At 37.4% G+C, this 27586-nt stretch overlaps 1 protein-coding gene across 3 annotated transcripts in view; it reads left to right on the top strand.

Annotated features, from left to right (window-relative positions):
- Positions 1-27586, top strand: part of PRIM2 (DNA primase subunit 2) — a 332911-nt gene that overhangs the window by 52258 nt on the left and 253067 nt on the right. For all 3 annotated transcript variants that reach the window (XR_004285088.1, XM_032340337.1, XM_032340338.1), the window contains exons 6-7: positions 8795-8896; positions 11457-11594. Coding sequence is in view for 2 of the 3 variants with exons in the window: in XM_032340337.1 (XP_032196228.1) it covers positions 8795-8896; positions 11457-11594 (240 nt within the window). In the remaining variant the exon portion in view is untranslated. The remainder of the gene's footprint in view (positions 1-8794; positions 8897-11456; positions 11595-27586) is intronic.

Here is a 27586-nt window from a genome sequence, read left to right on the forward strand (position 1 = left end):
ATGTGTGACAAATGGATAAACTTTTTAATTCACCAGGGAAAAACAGTATTTACTGAAAGGCTGTAACACAAGCAACAACATGAATTTTAGATAAGAGTATTGTGTGATTTGGAATGCACTGGGCTACTTTTGGGTGAATGATTTAGGAACACATTGAATTCCTTAGAATTTTATTTGTTATTTCTAATCTAATCAAGACTAGGCAATTTTTTTCCTAGTTTTTGGGAGGGTACTTTTTTTTTAATTAAAAATTTAAGATTTTATTTATTTTAGAGCATGTGGGAGCGTGAGCATGGGGAGGAGCAGAGAGGAGGGAGAGAAAGGGGAAAGATTCTCAAGCAGATTCCATGCTGAGCTCAGGGTCCAATGTAGGGTTCAATCTCATGACCCTGAGATCATGACCTGAGCCGAAACCAAGAGTGAGACGCTTAATGGACTGTGCCACCCAGGCATCCCTGGGAAGTTCATTTCAGTGAAAGAACTAATTGCTGTTTTTTTTTTTTTTAAAGATTTTATTTCTCTATTTGACAGAGACAGAGATCATAAGTAGGCAGAGAGACAGGCAGAGAGAGAGGGGGAGGCAGGCTCCCTGCTGAGCAGAAAGCCCGATGTGGGGCTCGATCCCAGGACCCTGGAACCACGACCTGAGCCGAAGACAGAGGCTTTAACCCACTGAGCCACCCAGGCGCCCCTAATTGCTATTTTTTTTAAGTAAGCCCTATACCCAGTGTGGGGCTTGAACTCATGATCCCAAGATCAAAAGTAGCATATTCTACCAGCTGAGCTAGCCAGGTGCTCTTTATTATTCTAGTTTTATTCAAAAACTTTTGAATGAAAAAAAGTCTTGACTCTGTTTTCTAAGGCAAAAGACTATTTAGACAAGTAAAGTCTTATAATTTATTATGTTGTATGACCAGTAAGGTGATGTGTGCTTCCACTGCTTCCCTCATATTTACTAGGCAAGCAGTTAACTGCTTATAAACTACCTGTGGTATTGTTAATACAAATATTTGAGCTGAGTTTAGGGAAAGGGGAGATACTATATTACCCTGGAGAAGTATTAGCATTATATATTGATGTGGGATTTGTTTAGTTGGAACCCAAAAGAGTATTAGGAAAAGTGTCTGTATGTTCAAAGATGCATATTTTTTTCTTTGTTGCTGTAATAAGTGATTATAAAAGGGCCCTGATGGATTAACATACCTGAACTTCAGTTTTGTCAGCCAATTCAGTCAAAACTATTTGGGTAAAGAAGAATATGCCATCAGTTATAATTACCTTCATTAATGGTGGGGAGAGTAGGCATGTATGCTAGGGTTTTATTTAAATTCATATAAGTGTTCATTAGGCAAATTCAAAGTCTAATTTTCTATTTATCTTTTTATATTTCCAGTTGTAAATTCACTTAAAAAATAATGAACATGTTCAAGAAGACATTAAGATTTCTTCTCCTTTCATGTCTCCCTGATGAGTTTCTTTATCAGTTGCTCTGTGAGAATTACAGTTTGACTCTAAAACTGGTCTAAACTATAGGTACATTTGCTCACATTTTTCTCTGTGGTATATATCTGGTCATGCATTTGAGTTTTGAAGGATTTCCTTTATGATGTGCAAAGGAAAAGGTAGATAGGCAATTAAATAGAGAGATAGATGAAGAAAACAAATGCTGAAGTGGAGTAATCTGGTGTTACCTCTTAGGAAAATATTTGCTATTGCTAAGCCTCAACTTAAAACACTGTAGAATGAGTATTGATTATATATAATTTGTGCTGTGACACCCTTTAAAATTTTTACCTATAAGACTTATAGCATGACATCTAGTTATATGATATTTTTAGTTTCTGTGTTTTTATCCTGTTCATTACCAAAGAAGAATTGCAGTGAAAATTTTAATTGATAACTTCCTTTTGATGTTACATGTTTGTCTAACTCTCCTGCAGATTAAATGAAATAGTATCAACTAGTGTAACTAGTAGATGGTAATGCTTGGGTCTCAACCTCCATTGGCTTTTTAAATAATCTGGTGGACACACCTAGACTGCCTTTCTCTCTGCTGTATTTCAACTTTCATATAATACCTATGAGCAAATACTTTAAGCCATTACATGGTGGTGGGATAGCTGTCCACCAGCCCGTGATTCTATTTCAGTAGTAGTGCCATCATTCTTTTCATAGTATGATTTGTGTAATTACTTAACTATTTTGTAGGCGTTCTCTGCCTGTGCTCTTTAGAAACCGACCACAGAAGGGTAGGAAGGGAGTGATGTTGGGTTGGATGGGTATGCTTTGGGACCAGCCTCACTTCAATCAGAGTGGTGTTGTTTTTTTTTTTTCCCCCTCCTGATTTCTGCAACATAATACCCTTCTAGGTAAGATTTCCTTTCAAGGAGGCTTTCAAAGTATGCTGGATTTTTATCTTTCAGGGAAATAAACAGAAAGAGAAGCTTAACTAATGTTAGTAGTTAAGCAGCAATAGTCTTAGACTTAACAGATTTGGATAAATATAGAAATCATTAGGCATGCCTAAAGTGGTGATTCTGTAGTGCCACTTTAATACTTAAGCTAGCCAATAATTTCTTTTTTAAAAAATCATATATATATATATATATATATATATGTATGTATGTATTTTAAAGTTTTTATTTATTTATTTGTCAGAGAGAGAGAGAGAGAGAGAGAGAGTGTGAGCACAGGCAGGGGGAGTGGCAGGCAGAGGGAGAGGGAAAAGCAGCCTCTCCACCGAGCAGGGAGACCAATACAGCACTCGATCCCAGAACCCTGGGACCATGACCTGAGCTGAAGGCAGATGCTTAACCAACTGAGCCAGCCAGCATCCCTTGCCAACAGTTTTTTAAATTTTGAAGTAAAAGAACAAAGTAAAAAGGATACGCAAGAAGGCAGTGAACATGTAGAAATTGGAATAAAAAAACACCATTAGAATAACATTCATGAAATACACAAGGAATAAATTTAATAAAGTATGTGCAAGTGTAAGGAAGAAAATAAAAATGATCTCTAGTCCTCCCCCTTTTGTTTTAAAGGATTTTATTTATTTATTTATTTGACAGAGAGAGAGAGAGAGAGAGAGAGAATGAGCGTGCACGAACGCACACAAGTAGGCAGAGTGGCAGGCAGATGGAGAGGGAGAGCAGGCTCTCTGCTGAGCAGGGAGCCCGATGAGGGGCTTGATTCCATGACTTGGCCGAAGGCAGACACTTGACCGACTGAGCCACCCAGACATTCTGATCTGTAGTCCAGAGTTACACAGTTTTACTTCGGTCTAAACTTTTCTGCCACCCGTAAACTTAGGCACACAAACACGGACATGGAATCTCTTAAAGGTTTATTTTAATTTGTCCTCACCTAGTTGTATTAATTTACTTTTACCTAACAGTGTTCATGGATATCTTTCTTTAACAGTAATCTTAAGTATTCATAATTTTAAGCATTTTACTATATTTCATTACAATACAGTTCACTTTTGTTTACTTCTTTAAAATGTTTTAGGGCGTGTGGGTGGCTCAGTGGGTTAATTGCCAGGTTATGGGATATGTTTACCTTCAACTTATGAAGTAATGCCAGATTTTCTGAAATGTTTATACAAATTGGTGTTCCTGTCAGTATGAGAGTCCCATTGCTCTACACACTCATCTGTGTTGTCCAACTGAATTTTAGTTCTGGTGAGTATGTAATAGTATCTTCATTGTGTTATTTTGCTCCCAAAATTGTAATATGAAAAATTCCAAACATACGGGAAAGTTGAAAGAATCTTACAGTGAATATCTGTATGTACTCACTATCTAGGTTCTATAGTTTACATTTTAGTGTACTTGTTTTATCACTTACTTTCCATTACTGTATTTATCCATTTCAGAGTAAGTCTCTTTCAAAATTGGTACAGTTCCCACCAGATACTGTAGCCTGCATGCCCTTAACTAGAGTTTAATGCTTGTTTGTTTGTTTGAATATAACCTCAAGCTTTTATTGTCTTCATATATAACAAAGAATGAAGCTTAGAACTGGATCACTTGGCTCTTATCTCCTCCCAGTTCAGAATGCTTGCATCACTTACTGGCATTCTTTTAGAACTGCTGTTTGGCTCAACACATTCAAGCCTCAGCACAGTCTTTGTAGTTAGCCTTTTTCTGGAAAATCTGCCCACTTTACCCACTCTGCTTCCTATCGTAAAGCTGCTTTCCCTGGGCATAAAAAGAATCTTTGCCTTTCTTCTTCTATGTCACTTTGTGGAGTTGGTGCTTACCACAGTTCTTGCGGAAGGTACAGCAGGTTTTAGGAATGTTTACCATGTTTGCAAGAGTGCTACTGGCACAGAAAGAAAGCTAGAGTTCAATGTTTGTTAACAGTTCTCTTTATTTAAGGTAAAGCTTACATACAATGAAAGGCACAACTCTTAAGTATACCATTCATGAATTTTGACAAATGCGTAAGTGTGTGCAACTCAAACTTGGCAAGATATAGAACATTACTTTCAACCCTCAGAGTCTCCTCATGCTACAGAAAATCCCTGTTCCTGCTCTCCAAAAGGCAACCACTATTCAAATCTTTATTTATTTATTTATAAAAGATTTTATTTATTTATTTGACAGACAGAGATCACAAGTAGGCAGAGAGGCAGGCAGAGAGAGAGAGGAGGAAGCAGGCTCCCTGCTGAGCAGAGAGCCTGATGTGGGGCTTTATCCCAGGACCCTGAGATCATGACCTGAGCCGAAGGAAGGCAGAGGCTTAACCCACTGAGCCACCCAGGCGTCCCTATTTATTTATTTTTTTTAAATATTTTTCTTATTATTAGAGAGAGAGAGGATGAGAGGAGAGAGGTCAGCTGGAGAAGCAGACTCCCTGCTGGGCAGGGAGCCTGATGTGGGATTTGATCCAGGGACTCCAGGATTATGACTTGAGCTGAAGACAGTCGCCTAACCATTAACTGAGCCACCCAGGTGCCCCTCAAATCTTTTTTAAAAATCATTTTTTTAAGAAATATTTTATTTATTTATGTGAGGGATTGAGAACAAGCAGGGGGAAAGGGCAGAGGGAGAGAGAGAGAGAGAGAGAGGCAGATTTTCCACTGAGCAGGAAGCCCAATGCAGGGCTTGATTCCAGGACTCCGAGACTAACTAACTATGACCCAAACTGAAGGTAGTTGGTCAACCAGCTGAGCCACCCAAGAGCCCCAGCTACCATCATATTTGTCTTTTATTTCTTTATACATATTAATATAGTTATTATCTATATATTTTGAGTCTTATTGTTAGTTATGAAGTGATGTTTTTTTGTGAGCCTTGTTATAAAATACAATATGCTTGACATTGTATTTGAAGATGAGTTTTCAGGAATCCTTTGAGGCATACTGGAATGTGCTTTTCTTCATAGAGGATTTGAGTTTGCTTATGCCAGCTGTCTGGGGGTATTAGATTCAGAGACCACCTTAAAAGAGGTTCAAGGCTTGGGATTTCACTGATGACATTTGAGCAGGAGGATTTCTTGTTAGATTCCACTCCATATATACGAACTCACTCAGAGCTTGAGTATATATATATATATATATGTATATATATAATATATGTATATATATACATATATATATATGCTTTAAAGAAAATGCTTTTATTTATTTACTAATTAAAAGATTTTGTTTGAGAGAGATTGAGAGCAATCATGAGCAGGGGGAGGGGCAAGGGAGAAGGAGTAGCAGGTTCTCTGTTGAGTAGGGACTTCATTGCAGGGCTTGATCCCAGGACCCTGGAATCATAACCTGAGCTGTAGGCCCAGCCAGCCAGTTTCCTGAGTGGCTCCAACTGAGCCCCCCAGTTTCCCCTAAAGAAGATGCATTTAAAAATTTTCTCATTGTTGGGGTGCCTGGGTGGCTTAGTGGGTTAAGCCTCTGCCTTCGGCTCAGGTCATGTATCAGGGTCCGGGATCCAGGCCCACATCAGGCTCTCTGCTCAGCAGGGAGCCTGCTTCCTCCCTCTCTCTCTCTGTCTGTCTCTCTGCCTGCTTGTGATCTCTGTCTGTCAAATAAATAAAATCTTTAAAAATCTTTTTTTCTCATTGTTATTTCTTTGATTTTTTGTGAGAGGTTGATCTGAATAATATAGCTTGCTTTACTGAAACTTAAAGTTCTACTGAAATTTACTTACCTACATACCTGTTCTTGGACATTGGGTTTTTTTTTCTTTTCTTATTGTAAATAACATTGTGATGAAAAGAAATTGTTCCTGTGTATGTATTTCTCCTGTTACTTACTTCAGATTGATGCTGGAAGTGAAATTGTTAGGGTCTGCTCATTTGAAGTCTTTTTTGATATGTATTGTCAAAGTGCCCTCCACACACTGTATTTTCTAAATCTTTGAACTTTTTGCATTTTAATAGGTATAAACTAATACTGCATTATTATTTTAATTTACTCTTCTCCCCATTCTTCACCCCCTCCTTTTTTAAAAGAGAATTCATGCTTGCGAGAGGGGAAGAGCAACAGGAGAGGGGGAGAGAGAAAAATCTTAAGCAGGCTCCATGCTCAGCTCAAAACCCAGTGGTGGAGCTCAGTCTCAGGACCCTGAGATCATGACCTGAGCCAGAATCAATGATGGGATGCTTAACTCACTGAGCCACCCAAGCACCCCATCTTCCCCTTTCTAAGTAGGAATGTTTACCATGGTTATTCTGTCCCTATTGTAGCACTATTTATTGAGTGTTTGTGAGGAGGGTGTTGTGTGTGTGTGTCTAAGTGGAGAGGACATGAGCAGCTTTATCTTCTTGTATAGGGACTATCAAGCATCACCCATGGATACCAAACTTTGAGATTAATGCCGTTACTGTATAGAACTTTTAGATTGTCTCACTTTTGATAGGAGTGAATGTATTTTGTATCATAAGTTGAGTGAACTGTAAATTGGTGACTAGAAGAGTGGATTGCTGTATTCATTGATACTGTTCACCAGTAAATTTGGGTTCTCTTCTTTTTGGGCAAGTAATAAAATTACTTTCCTGCTCCTTTGAGGATAGCATGCAAAAAAATGATACACTTTTGTCAATGAGATGTAAGTGGAATTGACCTATATGACTCTTAAGAAGAACCAGTTTGCCATTTTTGTTCCTTCTGCTTATCATGCAGGAGATTGGAGCCTCCCTCAGGCATCTGGTTGCTTGGTCAGAACCACTGATAGTGAAGCATTCCTGCTCCTGCCGCTGCCTCCCCACCATTCCTCCTGAACATGGAGAAAAGCAGGAAATACCATTTTTTGTTAAGCCACTGAAATTTATAAATTCTTTGTTATTGCACCATAACTTAGCCAATCCTAACTAATATAGATGACTATAAAAGTGATCAGAAGGGGCACCTGGGTGGCTCAGTCAAGTGTCTGCCTTTGGCTAGGTCATGATCCCAGGATCGAGCCCTTTATTGGGCTCCCTGCTTGGCAGGAAGCCCGCTTCTCCCTCTCCCACTTTCATTACTTGTGTTCCCTTACTCACTGTCTCTCTGTCAAATAAATAAATAAAATCTTAAAAAAAAAAGTGATCAGAAAAGCTACAAAGCTTTTCTCTGATCATCTCAACAATAAAGAGTGTAATTTTAATTTACTTTTATTGTCACTTACATGATTATTGTGTGTATTTTGCTTTTAGATTACTAGTACTTATATCCTCCTACTATCTTGAGGCTTATTGAGTGTAACCTGGATGTTAAGTGATCTAAGTATTCCCCTCAATATTTGATTTATATTTTATCTTCATTTACAGATCTTTTTTTCTCTAGAATTTTGAAATTTTTATCTAGTCAGATCAATCTTTTTATTTTTAAAGATGTAATCAGTCTGAGGTAGTAGATCTACAGTTATTTCTAGAAAAGCTGGTGTTTTAAATTTGAAATTGTTTTGTATGACTAGAAAATTGAGAAATATGTTAAACCACTTTTAATTGCAAATAATATATTGTAATAAATTAATATAACTCTTGAATTGGAATCATGTTCCCAGTTAGACTGTTATGCTGCCGTAGACTATTTTTAATTTTTAGTCTATGGTAACCTGAGTTTTTTTTGTTTTTAAATTTTTATTTATTTATTTATTTTAAAAAAGATTTTATTTATTTATTTGATAGAGAGATACACAGCGAGAGAGGGAACACAAGCAGGGAGAGCGGGAGAGGGAGAAGCAGGCTTCCCATGGAGCAGGGAGCCTGAGACGGGGCTCGATCCTGGGATCATGACCTGAGCTGAAGGCAGCCACTTAACAATGGAGCCACCCAGACACCCCTAATCTGCGTTTTTTATTATAATTACCTATTGTGGGGCACCTGGGTGGCTCAGTGGGTTAAGCCTCTGCCTTCGGCTCAGGTCATGATCCCAGAGTCCTGGGATCGAGCTCCGCATCGGGCTCTCTGCTCAGCAGGGAGACTCCTTCCTCCTTACTTTCTTCCTGCCTCTCTGCCTACTTGTGATCTCTGCCTGTCAAATAAATAAATATTAAAAAAAAAATTACCTGTTGTAATACTTTTCGGGTTTTTTTGTTTGTTTATCGTATGTTCTCAGAAAATGGTGGAGTAGAAATTTTAATGTATATTGAATTTAAATTTTCTTTCATATTTTGGCTTTCTTAATGATAGTAATGAGTTATTCATATTAGGAATGATTTGAGATACCAGGACTTTAAAATTTTATAAAAGTATTGAATCCTTACTAGAACAGGAAAGTATTTTATTGAAACTGAATGTAGATTTTTAATTTCTTTTTTTTAAGAACTTTAATTTTTTAAATTGTATAAAATATATTTCCTTTTAGATAAGTGATGACGAGAAGAAGCTCCGAGAACCAGAGATTCTTGCTTCATCACCCAGTTTGAGTGGATCTAAGGTAGACTGGGAGTCGGAGTCAGTTTATAAGGTATGTAAACTTTTAAAATACATCCTAAGTTTTATTAAATATATCCCATTGAGCTACATAGTTAATAAACCCAGTCGTATAGCCTCTGGTTACTACTCCCTCTTCTTCTCCCTCTCCTGTGCAGAATTCATCTTCACCCCCGCTGAGGGTGTGCCAAGTCTGCTGGGCTGTCCCACAGAGTCTACACACTGTCTAACCTTATTTGGTTAGACTAGACTCTGGTTAGGCTAGACTCTGACCCCACCAAAGCAGGCCATTCTCTTAAAGGAATACTCTTCTCAAAATACGTAGGCTTCGACTCCCCATGCTGAGCTGCCCCTGCAGGGACACTTTTCACCCACTGGGCTTCAATACCTTGTTCTGGATCACTGCTCTGCATGCTAGCCTTTTCATCACTCTTGGGCTCTGATGCCATGCTTGGACTATTTTCCTCACCTAGACTCTTCCTTATTCCATTTGGGTCCTGGCATTTTCTGCCCTTTTGCTCTCCCCTGACAAACCTTCTTTAACAACTACTCAGGTTCTGGCATCTTGAAGTGGGCCATCTCTGCTGCCCTCTTTTCCTCAGCACAGATATCTACTCTGCTTGAACCCATTGAATAGCTTTTGGATTGAATAATTCCAGAAGGGGAAGGGGTGGAGCTGAAATTAATTTCAAAAATTTGAAAGCTGCAACACCACAATTTCCTTTGAAGAGCATGTACTGATTATTGTCAGTGAGTGCCAGTAATTTAAAATCCTGCTTCCACCTTAGCTCCCTATTTCGACTTCCCTGTTTCTACCATTTAGGCCATCATTCAGTCAGCTTTCCAGATGTAGAGTATGGGAATCAATATTATTCTCCCCACACCAAGCATTTCCTATTGCTCTCTCTTCACATCATTTTTTTGCTTCTCCTTGAGCGTTTTTGTTTCCACTGTGACCACCTTAATAAGCTAGGATCATGGAATATTAGAGCTAAAGAACACCTAAGGGTCATTTATACCATCTCTCTCCCCTTCCTTGCTGAAATTTAGAAGCATTCATTAAATATATAGAAATCATAAGTCTGGTCAGTCACTGAGTCTGGACTAGAACTCTTGCTTACAAATTATCCCCATCTCTTGCCTGGATCATTGAAATAAACCCTCTAACCGCCTCCTCCAGTATGTTCTGTGTAGTGCCGTGTCATACGCATACCACCCTGCAGAACAGTTTGACTTTCCACGTGTGTCTGTCTTGTTTTCTCAATTAAGTGATGAACTTCTTTAGGACTCTGTTGTAGTCATAGATATGTTTTTTTTTTAAAAAACATAATCTGTTTATTGGGTGGTATTATTGGATATGTAGAAAAATCTTAGAGATATATATATTATATATATATAAAAAATACATATATATAAACATATTATTTATTTATTTATTTATTTGTTTGAGAGAGAGAGAGTGTGTGGGGGGGGCAGAGGGAGAGAATCTTCAAGCGTACTCCCCCTAAGCATGGACCCCAACTCACCTCAGTCCCATGACCCATGAGATTATGATCTGAACTGAAACTAAGAGGTAGATGCTTAACCAAGTGAGCTCTTCAGGTGCCTCTTAGGCATATAGATTTATTTATTTTTTATTTTTCTTAAAGATTTTATTTGTTTATTTGACAGAGAAAGAGATCACAGGTAGGCAGAGAGGCAGGCAGAGGGAGAGGGGGAAGCAGGCTCCTGGCTGAGCAGGGAGCCGGATGAGGGGCTCAATCCCAAGACCCCCGAGACCATAACCTGAGCTGAAGGTAGAAGCTTAACCCACTGAGCCACCTAGGCGCCCCAGGCATATAGATTTAACTCTTCTCTAAAACTTGGGTGACTAGGTAATTTGGGGGTCATTTCTTTCACTAAATTTTTTACCACATTTAAGAAAAACTGTATTGGAGAGCAAGGATGATTTTCAGTTTACTCATACTGTGTTCTCATATCATAAAATTTTAGGGTAGTTCTCAGGATTTAAAAAAAATGCAAGGGGAATATTGTGTTTTAAATGGTATTTACTGGTAAATACTTCACTAGTGGAACTGAGCAGTTTTTATTTTCATTTCTTGGTGTTGAGATTAACTTTTCTAATGTATTTTTCTAGTGAAATAATGGAAACAGATGAAATTTAGAATTACTAGTAATTTTTGTCATCGAACATACTATATATACATAATTGATACAGAGTAAAATTGTGGAATATGTCATATGAGGGGAATGCAACATGCTTAGTGGGCTTGACTTGAGTGTTTAAAATTGTAAAGATTATAATTTGTAAATTCATGAGTTAAGAATAAAAATAACGCATTCTAACTTGGCTTATTATTATTTTTCAAAGCATGTACTCTGAAATGAGCACATTTTTGGACTGTCATTTCTTCCTAATGTTTGTCATTTAGTTTTAAGGATTATATATTGGTTTTTTGTTTGTTTATTTTTGATCTGCTGGGACAAATTAATTTCTTACAGGAAGAATTTTGTTTAGATTTAGTACTTAGGAAGATTTAGGGAGATTTCATGACATGCACTGACTTATTTTCCCTGTTTCACTATGAATTCAGATCCCTTTTGCTGATGCTCTGGATTTATTCCGAGGAAGAAAAGTCTATTTGGAAAGTGGCTTCGCTTATGTACCACTTAAAGATATTGTGGCAATCGTCCTGAATGAATTCAGAGCCAAACTGTCCAAGGCTTTGGCAGTAAGTGTTTCACTTTATTTCTGTATTTACCTTATTTCTGCATAGTCACATTTTCAATTATATACTTTTGGTAGTTTTGTTCTGTACTTCTTTTTTTTTTTTTTAAAGATTTTATTTATTTATTTGACAGACAGAGACCACAAGTAGGCAGAGAGGCAGACAGAGAGAGAGGAGGAAGCAGGCTCCCCGCTGAGCAGAGAGCCAGATGCGGGGCTCGATCCCAGGACCCTGGGATCATGACCTGAGCCGAAGGCAGAGGCTTAACCACTGAGCCACCCAGGTGCCCCTGTTCTGTACTTCTTAAGAAATGATTTTTATAATGATACTTTAATTGCTTATGATATTGGTAATTCTAGAGCCACTAGGTTTTTTTTGTTACTGCCCATGGTTAGTTTCCTTAGTTATCTTTCTTATAGTAATACTAATAGTGAGCTGATTAATTTTGTGAGAGGCTTCTGTGAGTTGTGTCTTCAAGGTTGTGCCTTTTTTCCTTGGAGATGGATTTCTTATGAGGCCCTTCACAATTGTTGTTGCCTATGGTATATATGGTCCCTAGATTTCTGTTCTGAATTGATATTTTGTATCTGTAGAGGGCGATATAGAAGAAAACCTTTATAAAAATGCTGATATGCTACTGCTTCAATAAACAACCTATTGCTAAGTGAAAGTGGTAGTAGCTGTTTGAATAAATAATATGATCAGGGATGCCTGGGTGGCTCAGTTGGTTAAGAGTCTGCCTTCAGCTCAGGTCATGATCCCAGCGTCTGGAGATTGAGTCCCACGTGGGGCTTCTTGCTCGGTGGGGAGCCTGCTGCTCTCAATGCCCATGTATTCTTTCTCTCTCTGCCTGCTGCTCTCCATGCCTATGTATTCTTTCTCTCTCTTTATGTCAAATAAATAAATAAAATCTTTAAGAAAACAAAACATGATGAGTGCTTTTCAGTGGATTTGTTCAAAGAGTTACACTTAAGTGATAACATCTTAAAAATACATGTTTTGGTAGGGGACTTGAATACCCTACTTAACATTAATGAGTTGACCATCCAGACAGAAAATCAACAAGGAAACAGTGGCTTTGTTTGACACACTGAACCAGATGGATCTAAGAGATATATTTAGAATATTCCATCCCCAAACAGCTGAATACGCATTCTTTTCAAGTGCACATGGGACTTTCTTCAGAATAGATCACATGGTGGGTCACAAAACAAGTTTCAACAATTCCAAAAGATTGAAATCATATCATGCATCTTTGGCGACTACAACAGTATGAAACTAGAAATCAAGTCACAAGAAAACTTTGGAAAGAACACAAATATATGGAGGTTAAATAACACACTGCTAAATGATGAATGGGCCAATCAAGAAAAGTCAAAGAGGAAATTAAAAGATACTTGGAAACAAATGAAAATACAATGACAAAATTTTGGAGATGCAGCAAAAGCGGTTCTAAGAGGGAGGATAATAGCAGTATAGGCCTACCTTAAGAAGCAAGGAAAATCACAAGTTAACAACCAAACCTTACACCTAAAGGAACTGGAAAAAGAACCAAAGCTTGGAGCCAGTAGAAGGAAGGAAATCATAAAGATCAGAGTAGAAATAAATGAAATAGAGACTGAAGAAACAATAGAATAGATCAATGGAGCCAAGAGTTGATTCTCTGAAAAGATCAATAAAATTGTTAAACCTTTGCCCAGACTCATCAAAAAAAAAAAAAAAAAAGGACTCATAAAAATCAGAAATGAAAGAGGAGAAATAACTACTGATACCACAGAAATATAAAGGATTATAAAAGAATGTTATGGACAATTATATGCCAGGCAATTGGACAACCAAGAAGAAATGAGTAAATTCCTAGAAATATTTAAGCTTCCAAAACTGAATCAGTAATAAAAAGAAAATTTGAGCAGACTGATTAGTAGCAATGAAATTGAATTGGTAATTAAAACCTTCCAACAAACAAAAGTCCAGGATTAGATGGCTTCAAGGCAAATTCTACCAAATATTTAAAGAAGAGTTAATACTCTTTTCAAACTATTCCAAAAAACAGGAGCAGAGAGAAAGCTTCCAGATTCATTCTGTAAGTCAGCATTACCCTAATACTAAAAGGTACTACAAAAAAGAACTATAGGCCAGTATCTGAACACAGTTGTAAAAATCTTAAACAAAATATTAACCAACTAAATTCAACAATTCATTAAAGTGGGATTCCTTCCAGGGATGCAAGGGTGGTTCAGTATTCACAAATTGATCAGTATGATAAATCTCATCAACAAGGAGGTAAAAGCCTTATGATCATTTCAGTAAATGTGGAAAAAGCATTTGACAAAATACAATGTCCATTCATGATAAAACTCTGAACAAAATAGGTTTAGAGGGAATGTACCTCAACACAGTAAAGACCATATATGAAAGACCCACAGACTAACATCATACTCCATGGTGAAAAACTGAGAGGTTTTTACCTTAAGATCAGGAATAAGACAAGGATGTCCACTCTCCTGCCTTTATTTAATGCATTACTGGAAATCCTAGCCACAGTAGTCCTATAGGAAAAAAGAGACGGAAGAGATCCAAATTGGTAAGGAAGAAGTCACTTTTACTATCTGCATATGACATAATATATATAGAACATCTGAAAGACTCCACTAAAAACTACTAGAATTGACAAATGAATTCAGTAAGGTCACAGATTACACAATTAATAATAGGAATTTTGCATTTCTTTTTTCTTTTTCTTTTTTTTTTTAAGATTTTATTTATTTACTTCAGAGAGGTAGAGAGAATAAGCAGGAGTCGGAAGGAGGGATGGAGAAGCAGACTCTCCACTGACCAAGGAACCTGATGCAGGGCTCCATCCCAGGACACTGGGACCATGACCTGAGCTGAAGGCAGATACTTAAGAGACTGAGCCACCCAGGCACCCCAAAATCTTGCATTTTTATACACTAATAATGAAGTAGCAGGAAGAAATTAAGAAAACAGTTCTGTTTATAAGTATACAAAATGCTGATAGAGCTGAATTATACATATTTTGGTAACCCTAATCAGTAATCAAAATTATTTATACCAGAAAATATTACCCTTTTTAACTCTGAAGGAAAGATTGGCCTGTACTTCTGACTGGAATCAGTATAGCTTAAAAGAGCCACATCACATAACCTTGAAGTTCTGAATCAAGTACCAAACGTGCAAATCTAATAGAATGCTTAGGAATAAACTTAAGCCAGGAAGTGAAAGACCTGTACTCTGAAAACTGTAAAACAGTGATGAAAGAAATTGAAGATGACACTAACAAAGGGAAAGATATTCTGTGTTCGTGGATTGGGAGACCAATATTGTTAAAATGTCTATACCACCCAAAGCAGTCTACAGATTTAGTGTAATCCCTGTCAAAATACCAAGAGCATTTTTCAGAGAACTAGAACAAATAACTCCAAAGTTTTTATGGAACCACAGAAGAGCCCAAATAGCCAAAACTGGTGGTATCACAATCTCAAATTTCAAAATAGAGTGTCAAGCTATAGTAATCAAAACAGTATGGTTCTGGCATAGAAATATAAAACAGATCACTCGAACAGAATGAGTCCAGAAATGAATTCATGCTTTTGATGATCAATTAATCTACGACAAAGGAGGTAAGAATATACAATGGGAAAAAGTCTCCTCAACAATTGGTGTTGGGAAAACTGGACAGCTACATGCAAAAGAATGAAACTGGGCCACTTTCTTAGACTATAATAACTCAAAATAGATTAAGAACCTAAGTGTGAAATGTGAAGCCATAGAAATCCTGGAAGAAAACATAGACATTAGTCTCTTGGACATCAGGTATAGGACCGTTTTGCTAGATATGTTTCCTTTGTCAAGGGAAACAAAAGTAAAATTAAATTGTTGGGAATACATCAAAATAAAAAGTTTCTCCACAGCAAAGTAAACATCAACAAAACTAAAAGAGCCTACTGAATGAGAAACGGTATTTGCAAGTGATGTATCTCATAAGGAGTTAATGTCCAAAGGTATTAACTTACTACAACTCAGCACCAAAAAAAAAAATCTGATAAAAAAATGGACAAAGGGTCTGAATAGACATTTTTCCAAAGAAGACATAGAGATAGCCAAAAGACACATGAAAAGATGCTCAACATCACTCATCATCAAGGAAATGCAAATCAAAATGACAATGAGTTATCACCTCACATATGTCAGAATGGCAAGGATGTGGAGAAGAAGGAACCCCTGTGCCCTGTTATGGAAATTCAAGGTGGTGTAGTCATTGTGGAGAATGGTATGGAGGTTCCTCAAAAAATTTAAAAATAGAACTATCATATGACCTAGCAATTCCACTACTGGCTATTTATACAAAGAATACTAAAGTGTTAATGCAAAGAGATATATGTACCCATATATTTATTGCAGTATTACTTATAATAGCCAAAATATGGAAATAATCCAAGTGTCCATCAACAGATGAATGGATAAGAAGATGTACGCACACACACACATATACAAGAAAATTACCTATAAAGAATGAAATCTTGGCATTTGCAATAACATAGATGGATCTAGAGGGTATAATGCTAAGTGAAATAAGTCAGAGAAAGCCATGATTTCACTCATGTGGAATTTAAGAAATACAGAAAAAGAGAGACGAAAAGACTTAAATACAGAGAACAAATTGATGGTTCCTAGAGGGGAGGCTGGCAGGGGATGGGTGAAATAGGTGAAGATTAAGAGTGCACTTGTCCAGATGAGTAATGTATAGAATTGTTGAGTTGTTACATTGCACACCTGAAACTAATATGTATGTTAACTATACTTGAATAAAAATATATTTTGCAGTACCTTTGCCTTTTAAAATGAGTCTAGTTTTTTTAAATAACTTTGTGGTACTCCAAGCAAAAGAGAACTTCAAAGTTGTGATGTGGCTCTTGCTAGGCTATACTAATACCAGCAGAAGCATAGGCCAACCTTTTCAATTGAGTTAAAAATTATAATATTTTTTCATTTAAATAATTTTTATTACTGACTGTCCAGGGTTACTTAAACATGTATAATTCAATTATTTCAGTATTTGGGAAGACTAAAATATTAACTAGTTTTATTAATAAGGCACTTTATGAAAGCACCAGTACAATAGGTATTTACTATTAATATTTTTCCTCCTTCCCTAATTCTGTATTTTTTACTTAAAAAAATCATGAGTAAAGTTAATGTTTTTATGTTTTAAGTTTTTAAAAGATTTTATTTGAGAGGAAAAAAGAGAGCACGCGCACACATACAAGCAGAAGGAGAAGCAGGCTCCTCGCTGAGCAGGGAACCCAATGCAGGAATCCATTCTAGGATCTGGGGTCATGACCTGAGTTGAAGGCAGATCTTAACCGACTGAGTCACCCAAGCACCCCAAAGTTAATGTTTTTAAATAGTTTCTACACTTGATCTTAGCCAAAAGGCCGATTCTTTAGTAGTTTGTGACTTACCTTGAACCGTATCTATTTACGGATGAAGATAGCGTCTTTCACTACAGTAAATCTCTGTGGTGGACACTGATGTTTGCCTACTAGTTGGCCATTCCTCTTGTTTTATTATTACTGGTTTTATTCACCCATTTTCTCTGCTGACATTTTGGATAGCACTTCTTTGTGTGAATCAACTGTATACTTTTTAGGACATTAGGCATCCCTCGCTCTCATTTACTAAATGACCTCCCAGGTCCCACGAAAAACAAAAATGTCATCATGCATTTCAGAAAGCTTCTAGAGTATTGGTACCACTCCTGTGCTGATTTTGGTCTTTTTCCTTCTCTTTTCCTAATTGTTAATCTGTGCACATAATATAATAATTGTGGCTGAAAAATGTGAGAAGTTGTTTGGGTGCCAGTAAAAATGAGCACATGCATATTTGCTCTTCAGTTTATCTTTCTAATAATCTATGTGCAAAGAAGGATATGTACAGTTTTTAGCAAACTTTATAAATTGGAGATTAAAGATAAACTTTTATAAGTTCCTATGTTAGTAACACTTTCATTTTTTAATCAAATTTCATTTAAGTTTTGTACCCTATTGGGAAAATCTTTTCTCGTTTTTCCCTCCTGCTCATTCTTTCCTCCCTCCATAGTAACTTTAAAGGGGCGCCTGGGTGGCTCAGTGGGTTAAGCCTCTGCCTTTGGCTCAGGTCATGATCTCAGGGTCCTGGGATGGAGCCCTGCCATTGGGCTCTCTGCTCAGTGGGGAGCCTGCTTCTGCTTTTCTCTCTCCCTGTCTCTCTGCCTGTTTGTGATCTCTGTCAAATAAATAAATAAAAAATCTAAAAAAAAAAAAAAGCGGCGCCTGGGTGGCTTAGTTGGTTAAGCGCCTGACTCTTGATCTCAGCTTAGGTCTTCATTCTAAGGTTGTGAGTTCAAGTTATGAATTGGGCTCCATGCTACTTAAAACGAAAACAAAGTAACTTTGTAATAATGTTTTACAATTTTGAAATACATACTTACAAAAAAGTTGCAAGTAAACAATAGCATTTTGCCATAGGCTTCTGAAAATAAGTTCCAACCTGATGTCTCATTGCCCCCAGTACTATAGGTTGTAATTTTTATATTGTTCCAATTTTAGTATATGTGCTGCCGAAGTGAGCATTTATAAACAAAGATATTTTCCTGTATAATGACAGTTCAACTTTGAGAATAAGCAAATTAGCATCAATACATGAGTACCATCTAATCCTTAGTTCTCATTCAAGTTTCACAGTTTCACAGTTGAATTATGTCCTTAATTTCAGAAGGATTCAATTCTGTATCAGATGTGTTATGTTTTTTTAGTCTCCTTCAGTCTGGAGCAGGTTCTTCGTTTCTGTTGGACTTTCATGACTTTTTTTACTTCTGAAGAAAATACCAAACTATGATGAAGTTATGCTCATTATGTGTTTTTTTCTCTCAACAAAAATGTAAGTTCTGTGAGAGTAGGGGCTCTTGTCTTAATTAAAATTTGTTATTTGTTATTTAACGTCTAGCAAGTGCCCGGTAAAGTTTTACTGAGCTCTGATAGATTATAATAGCCTCCACTTGTGTAGAGTTTATTATTTGCTGCCTCACTGGACCTTTACCACAGTCCTCTGAGGTAGACAGGGACTACTGTCTGCATTATACAGTGAGGAAAATGTAGCTCCAAGAGGCTAAGTAATTGGCTAGCAATTGCTGGAGCTCTAAATTTCAGGTTTTCTAATTTTAATTTTTAGAATCTTTTGATGAGAACTGGATCTTTTTTTTTTTTAAAATATTTTATTTATTTATTTGACAGACAGATCACAAGTAGGCAGAGAAGCAGGCAGAAAGAGAGGAGGAAGCAGGGTCCCTGCTGAGCAGAGAGCCCGATGTGGGGCTTGATCCCAGGACCCTGGGACCATGACCCGAGCTGAAAGCAGAGGCTTTAACCTACCGAGCCACCCAGGCCCCACTGAGAACTGGATCTTTATAAGGAGTTAGATTATTGAGGATTTAGATTTTTAAAAACTGAGGAAATACTAAAAATTATATTAGGATCCAGTTATAGAACAGGCAAAAAAGTTGAATTAGGAGCTGAGTTGCAATAAATCGATAACCAGTTAGGGAAAAGAATGAGGGGAAGATGTATTTATTTGCCTCACATAACAATTTTAGAAGCTTTGGCCAGTTATTTCAGTTAATGGTTTATTTATTTATTTATTTAAAAGATTTTATTTATTTATTTGTCAGAGAGAGGGCATAAGCAGGGGTAGCAGCAGGCAGAGCAGGCAGAGGGAGAAGCAGGCTCCCCACTGAGCAGGGGGCCTAATGTGGGACTTGATCCCAGGACCCTGGGATCACGAACTGAGCCGAAGGCAGAACAATTAACGGACTAAGCCACCCAGGCATCCCAATAGTTTATTTTTTTAAATAACTTTTTGTTCACCCACATATTGTTTTGGGTACTAGAGACACAGTACTTAAGATAGATGAGTTTTTTTTCTTTTTTTTTAATCTCAAATTGTACTGGAGGTAGACAATTACCAAAGAAATAAATAATAACACTATTGTATCTAACATGAGGGAGCCAGCTGAACAAATACAGAGGAAAGTATTTCAGGCAGAAGAGAATCTTGGCATTTTTGCAGAATGTAAAAGGCCCGTGTGGCTGGAGTGTAGTGAGGCAGCAGAGGGTAGTACAAGATGGGCCTGCGATGACTCAATACAGGACTTTGGATAAACCAGGGTTGAGAGTTTGATTTAACTCAGTAGAAAACCACTGGATGGTTTTGAATGTGGGAGTGATATGATCTGATTTATGTTTTAAATAGATTACTGTGACTGCTGCTTGTAAAGCACTTTGAGGGGCAAGTAAGAATGGAAACATGAAAAGTAGTTGGGAAGTTTATTGCTGTCTAGATGGTGGCTTGAAATGGGTGATTGCATGAGGCTGTGATGACAGACTGGGTGTGAGAGGAAAGAGGAAATAGATAATCATAATGATAGCTGGAACTGGATTTAATATTTGCCAGGTGCATTTCTAAATGCTTTATATGAATTAGCATATTTAATCTTCATGGTAACTGTATCAGGTGGGTGCTGTCACTATTCAGAGGCTTATGACATCTCTGCATAGGTAGAAAGGAGCAGAGGCAATATTTGAATCCATGTGATCGGGACTTGGAGTCTGTATTCTGGACCACTGTGTTACACTGCCTAGACTTTTGGCCTAAATAACTGATTAGGGGGTGATGCCTTTTACCAAGATGGGGAGGCCTGTGAGAGAAGTACGTAGAATAAAACCAAGAGTTCTGTTTTGACTAGGTCAAGTGGGAGGTGCTTTATTAGTCTTCCAATTGGAGATGGCAGCTATGAAGTTGGATTTAGAAGTTAGATTTCTGGGGAGGAGAAGGTGAGGCCATGAGATTACATGAGATCACATAGGAGAGAGTGGCTCTTCGGTGGAGAGCCAAGGAGGGCGCACAACTGAGCATGAGTTTCCATACAACCTTTACTCTGTGTCATGAAGCAGTAGAATATGCTTTGTTTTGAAAAAATGCAACAGCTTCGGCAGCAGCTCTTCCTGCCCATCATTTTGCACCAAAGATGTCTCAAGAATTCTTTCTTGGTCATCGGCTCCAGACCTCAGCCCACTGAACCTCACCTAGGTTCTAGAACTTCATCATATGGCGCCCAACGTGGGGCTGTGAGTCTTTATATTTGGACTCTGAGCTTCGGTGCAAAATTGGTGAGTTCTTTCTCTTTTCTTCCTTTACTCTCGTTTCAGGGGCTTTTCAAGGAGTATGGTCTTATTGGAACACTTGCATGTCAGTTGCTCAGGCTGTAATCCTCTAGCCCGTGGCTACTCTATGGGGAGGAGAGCGTCTGTCTCTTGGCTGTAAGTTAGTATCCTGGTCCGAATGGCAATAGACCCAGAAACTTGATACCCTCTCTTTATTCCTGTTCTTATATAAAATTGTCTCTCTTGGGCACGGGACAGCCACCTAAGTCGCCAGGACGGCTGCCAATCTTAAGACTCCCGTGTGAAGTTTCCTCCTGATTGATCTAATGTGATCCCTTCCACATCCCTGGTCTAGCCACTTCTGGCCGCGAGACCTCCACTGGGAGCCGGTCGAAACCAGTACCCGATTGAATTAAAACACAACCGGGGACCGTTTCCTAGGGAAGTTGGCTGCAAGGACCACATGTGTTGGAATGTTGCATAGACCATGATGGATTTCAGTCTTTACTGTTTCTTGTCAGTATCTTCTACAGACTTCTTAAAGCTATTTTTTTTTTTTTTAATTATTTAGAAAAATGCAACAGCTTCTTAAATTGTAGCTGAATTTCCTTAAAGTAACTTTTTTTCTGGCATAGTGTGACTAATTTCACTTTCTCTTTGTGAGATTCATCATTAGAAGGTGCTGGTCCAAATTAAAAATATAGACTTTCAGAAAGTATTATTTACACACTTCTAATTTAGATATAGAAAGAAGGACTTTGATAAGTTCCCAAAGAAATAATGGCAGGCAAATAAGAAGCCCTTTCTCAAAGTCACAGCGAAAGGAAAGATTTTCTTTTTTTGAAAAGGGTTTCCTTTTCACATTTTTAGAATACTAGTTAAGTTTGTGGCTCACCATGTTTTGCTGCTTTGGAAAAATGTTCTTTATAAGCACTTGATCAAGTAATTTTTGTTTCTAAAGAGTTTACAGTCCTCTTAAATCTTTTTATCCTCTTTTAAAGAGCTGTATTCAGTTTAGTTTGTTAAATTGTGGTTAAATATAATTAATTTTCTTGAATGGTTACTTAATTTGTAATCACATTAATTTTCTTGAATGGTTACTTAATTTGTAATTACACAAGAATTTTTGTTTTATGTCTAACTAGTTGATTTTCTTGGGTTTTAGATTGATTACTGTGTCTTTTCTAATATTTCTTCCTGATTATATAATGTCATTTTAAGGCGGTTACAATGAATCAGTCAGTGCTGCAGCTAATGCTTCACCTGCACCTTTATATTTAGTATCCGACACTGGCCCATTTATTCTCTCATGGTACTGATCTGTAGGAAACAAAACGTTGCAGTTGAAAGCCATGAAACTAATGGAAAGAATCATTTTGTGGGAAGAAGTAAACATCCTCCTTCTATTTTGAGACACACTAGTTGACTGAGGATGCTAACCTGAACTTGATCGTTACTTGGTATGTGAGATAGTGGTTTATTCAACCTTATATAATGTCCAGCTTACAGTTGTGTCCATTCACCAAGCATTTCTTTAACATATTAGGTTTACTATATAGTGCCTAGGTTAGGATGGGAGATGGGACATTTATGAGACGGGACTTTGACCCTCAAGATCCCTTTTATCTAGTAGGGAGAGCTAAAATGTACACTAAAGACTTAATGACTAGGTTGAAATGGGCATTGTCCTGAGAGTTGTGTCACCTCAACTGAGGGAATTTTGAGAATGGAGTTGACCTTGGCTTTAAGTCATTTGCTAGATGGAGAGATGAACAGTTTGCAGAGAGTAGTAGAGCTAAATGATTGGGGTGCTGGAATGCCTAGGCTGTGTTTAGAGACTGGTTAGTGGTATCTTTGCTTGGATTTAATGTCTATGAAGAATAGTAGATCAGTTTGTAACAGTGGATATTACCAGGCTTATGAGTTTGAGTTTTAGTCATATGTTAGTGGTTTCCAGACTTTTTGATTGTGCTCCCTTACTTAAAATATCACACATCTTCAATGTACAGATGTAGATATTAGAAAGTAGTTTTAAAAAAGAAGAAAAAAGGGAATAGATAGTTAATTTCTTTCTCTAACTCAGTAGATCATCTTGCATATATCTATTTTGGAAACCATTTTTTAAAAATTTAATTTTTTTTTTTCAGTGTTCCAAGATTCATTGTCTGTGCATCACACCCAGTGCTCCATGCAGTACGGGCCTCTGTAATACCTGCCACTGGGCTCACCCATCCCTCCACCCTTCTCCCCTCCAAAACCCTCAGTTTGTTTCTCAGAGTCCACAGTCTCTCATGGTTCATCTCCCCCTCTGATTTCCCCCAATTCACTTTTCCTTTCCTTCTCCTAATGTCCTCCATGTTATTCCTTATGCTCCACAAGTAAGCAAAACCTTATGATAATTGATTTTTTCTGTTTGTCTTATTTCACTGAGCATAATCTCCTCCAGTCCTATCCATGCTGATACAAAAGTTGGGTATTCATCCCTTCTGATGGCTGAGTAATATTCCATTGTATATATGAACCATATCTTTATCCATTTGTCTGTTGAAGAGCATCTTGGCTTTTATTTTGGAAACCATTTTGAATAAAACTGCTTGTGTTACCATTGGATATGTGTTTTAGCAATAGGGATATGAGACAGAGCTATTTGGGATAGAAAGTGATTTTGGTATTGGGTGTGTTCAATTTCTTGGATTAATAGGACATTCTGGTAAATCTGGGTTAAAATTTAGAAAAATTCTTGGCGATTAAGACACAGATTTGGGAGTTACCCACATGGTTGTAAAATTTGAACCTGAACTAGTGGATGTAATTTCTAAGGAGTGAAGAATAAAAAGAGAAGAGGACCAAATACTAAACTATTTCGGGGTTGGGTATGGGGATCAGTGAGGTGCAATGAGCTAGATACCACAAAAGAAGAATTCAGTTTTGCCATCTTTTTCCATATGTATTTTACTTTAGAAAATGAGGCTTTTGGCACCATTCACAGAATAGGATTCGGTAACAATTATTTTCTTGTTTTAGTGAGATATTCTAGGTTTTTGATAGAAAAGTTTATTCATTGGGCACCTGGGTGGCTCAGTGGGTTAAACCTCTGCCTTCGGCTTGGGTCATAATCTCGGGGTACTGGGGTCAAGCCTTGCATTGGTCTCTCTGCTCAGCGGGGAGCCTGCTTCCCCCTTTCTCTCTGCCTGCCTCTCTGCCTACTTGTGATCTCTCTCTCTCCCTCAGTCAAATAAATAAATAAAATCTAAAAAAAAAAAAAGAAAGGTTTATTCACTGAGAAAAATCAGTAATGTACATGAAAGTGCTTAAAAGTTTCAAAGTGCTAGTAATTTTTTAAGGTGTTTTTTGAAGGGGTTCGTTTTTGTGAAGAAGAATATTTTAAGGAGTTTCGATTTTACCATTTTTTCCCTATAATGCTTAGTATACCTTTGCATTTTGTGTTTATGGAAATTATTGGTGGCAAGAATTTTAATGAATCACTTATTTCAAGTTTTCTTGGCTTTTTAGTTGCCAGCAAGTGTTAGTGGTACATATACATAGAATTTTTAGAGCAGGCAAGGGTTTTAGAGTTGTGTGGTAATCATTTGTGTGTTTTCTTGCCCTTATTTTTGGCAGCTAGAATGTAAACTCTAGGTTTATAGATATCAATGGACATGCGTGCTTGTCTTGTTCCATGTGATAGTGCTTTAGTGCAATGCTTTCTTATTATGAGAGGCTCTGTAAATACCAGTAATGCCTCTTCATTTTGCCCATGAAAGCATAGCACCAGAAAGTTGAACGGTTTACCAGAATTCACTCAGCAGACCATTAACCGACTTAGCCACCCTAGGCACTCCTACATGTTTTAAATGTAGGGTTTACCAGGGTGAAGATCGAGCCATATTCATCTTCTCCATGGTGGGGCTTGTGCTATATCCTGCTTAATTGTCTCTGATACCTAGCACAGTACCTTGTGCAGAGTATGTGCTCAGGACCTTAGGAAGTACCTTGTGAGAACTGTGTGTTTGCATTTTCTCCAGATTTGTTGGGGAAACCAAAGTGAAAGGAGGTTACACTTGAGTGTACGGTCTATAAAAGAGTAAAATTTTGATAATGGGTAAAGTGCAACTGTTTATGACCTCAGAATACTTTCGAAGAACTAATGCAGTTGTCTATAGTGGTTTAAACTGTTACTCTTTTGACATTTTTCCTCTGGAATATGTAAGATGGGAATTTTATACTTTGTTTAGAAACTCTGATGATGCAACATAATTCAGGCTTAAACTCTAGCTACCTTGAGAATAGCAGCTTCCTTCTTCTTGATTGGACTAACTCTCTATAGAATAATTCTTAGGTTACTGTTTTTGTGGTCACCTTGTATCCTCTGTGCATCCTACCCACCCCCAGAAATAGAAAAGATCCCTCTTTATAAACACTTCTGTTCCTCAGATCATTTATCATATTTAAGATTTATAGTTAACCATTTTAAAGGAGTAGCCAAAATTGTCTTGAAAAACATAGTACTTTATATGTCATTTATGGTTTATTTACTAATTTTTTTTCACTGAGCTGCATTGCTTTTATTGATACCTGAGAGGACCAAAATACAGATTTTTGTCTGTTACTTGTGATGAGAAAGTATCAGCAGATTCTGTTGCTAGGAAACAGCTGAATACTGAAATAGTTTTTTTGGGGGGGGTACTTGTTCTCTTAGAGCAAAAATTTATTCAGTCACTACAAAGAAAGATGCATCACCTGTTTTCTGATTTTTTATTATAAAGTATTTTTATTTTTTATTTAAGTTTTTATTTTAATTCCAGTTAATGTACAATGTTGTATTAGTTTAGTTTTCCAATTTAAAAATTTTGCACAGGGAAGCTAGGATTATGAAAAATATTTGAGAAATATCTAATATCTAAAAATATTAGATGTTGAGAGTGTAATTTGTAACCACGACTGGACATTGAAAAATAATGATTAGACATTTTTGAATTTTAGTTTGTTTTTTTTTTAAGATTTTATTTATTTATTTGACAGACAAAGATCACAAGTAGGTAGAGGGGCAGGCAGAGAGAGAGGGAGAAGCAGGCTCCCCGCTGAGCAGGGAGCCCGATGCTAGACTCAGCCCCAGGACCCCGGGACCATGACCCGAGCTGGAGGCAGCCACTTAACACTGAGCCACCCAGGCGCCCCTTGAATTTTAGTTTTTTTAAGGGTTTCTGATTCATCATTAATGAAAGAAAGAATGAGAATGGGAGGAGGATAGATATAAACATACACACACACACACACACACACACACACACAGGACAGAGGATTTAAACCAAAGAGAAATATATTAAGCCAACTTCGGGGCGCCTGGGTGGCTTAGTTGGTTAAGCATTTTTATTTGGCACATGTCATGATCCCAGAGTCCTGGGATTGAGCCCCAGAGGCAGAGTTGGAGTCTGAGTCCCATAATCCGAGTTGTCTGAGTCGTCCAAATTGGAGTTGGGGAGTCAGAGTTGGCCTTTCTGCTAAGTGGGGAGCTTGCTTCTCCCTCTCCCTCTGCCTGCCGCTCCTCCCTCTGCTTGCATTCTCTCTCTGTCAAATAAATAAATAAATCTTAAAAAAAAAAAAAGTTAAACCAGCTTTGTTTCATGGAAATAGGTTGGCCACATCCTATATTAAATTGCCCAGGTCTACTCTTTTACCTGTAACACTTAATATATGTGCCAGAGAAAAGAAATATTAAAAAGAAGTATTTGTTTATAATCAGGTTTGCTTTCTTTTATAACCAGCTGTCATTTAATTTTGTCATGGTTATATAATGTTGAGAAAAAGATTTATTCATATTCAATTTAGTAAGTTTTCTTGAATATTCACTTTTGACCAGGCAAACACTGGTGACAGGTGTGACTGAGCTTTCAGGGTGTTCAGAACATGTGAGAGGGAGCAGCAGTGGGAGGGAGATGTAAATGGTTCTCCTACACCGTGGTCAGTAAAAGCTTAAGTACAGAGTAGCACAGAAAAGAGAGTGATGAATTCAGTGTGGAGATCCCAGAGAGGGCTTCAAAGAAGACAGCAGCTTTGATCTGGGTTTGCAGAGCTCTTTCTTAGCTACGAACAGTTCCCTGATCTTTTCTTTTTTGGGGAGTAGGGGTAGGGGATGGTGAATAAGATCACTGTTATTTGTCTTCATCTTTGAATTCCCTCTTTGTTTCTTTCTTGTCTGTACCTGTGGCTGATAACAAGCCCTGACATTTCTCCTCCTGCTCACTCCATTCAGGGAGGGGAGTACTGTTTGTATACCAGTTTCTGATTCTTTGCCTTCAAATTTCACTGCTTGTCTGTTTAATTGCACACATATATTTGAGGAGCTTGTCAGAGAGTACAGAATCCATCTTCTGGTTTACATGCATTGTGAATCTTGTGCCTCAGAAATAAAAATCTTATTAGGGCTTTACATCTTTATCGAAGTGACACAGAACCTTCTGAACTCAAGTAGGCAGGTTATATACTAACATTGGGGTAGTGTGGGAAATATTATCTAGAATATTTAGGGGAGTAATGCATAAGTTCAAAACAAAAATAAAAAGAGCAAATGAAAATTATCCTAGACTTGTTTATATTAGAAATAATCAAGGAATGATGGAATTGAGGGTAACTGAATGCACAGGTTTGGTTTCCCCTAAATTTTTAAGGAGACTTTAAGAGTAGGAGTAAATGTTTTATGATCCCTCTTGCTGTTAAAAAAATGCCTTAAAAAAAAAATCATGTTATGCTTTTAGGGTACATTTCAAAACATGGTAT

This window comes from Mustela erminea, chromosome 4 (assembly GCF_009829155.1).
Source record: "Mustela erminea isolate mMusErm1 chromosome 4, mMusErm1.Pri, whole genome shotgun sequence".
Taxonomy (NCBI): Eukaryota; Metazoa; Chordata; class Mammalia; order Carnivora; family Mustelidae; genus Mustela; species Mustela erminea.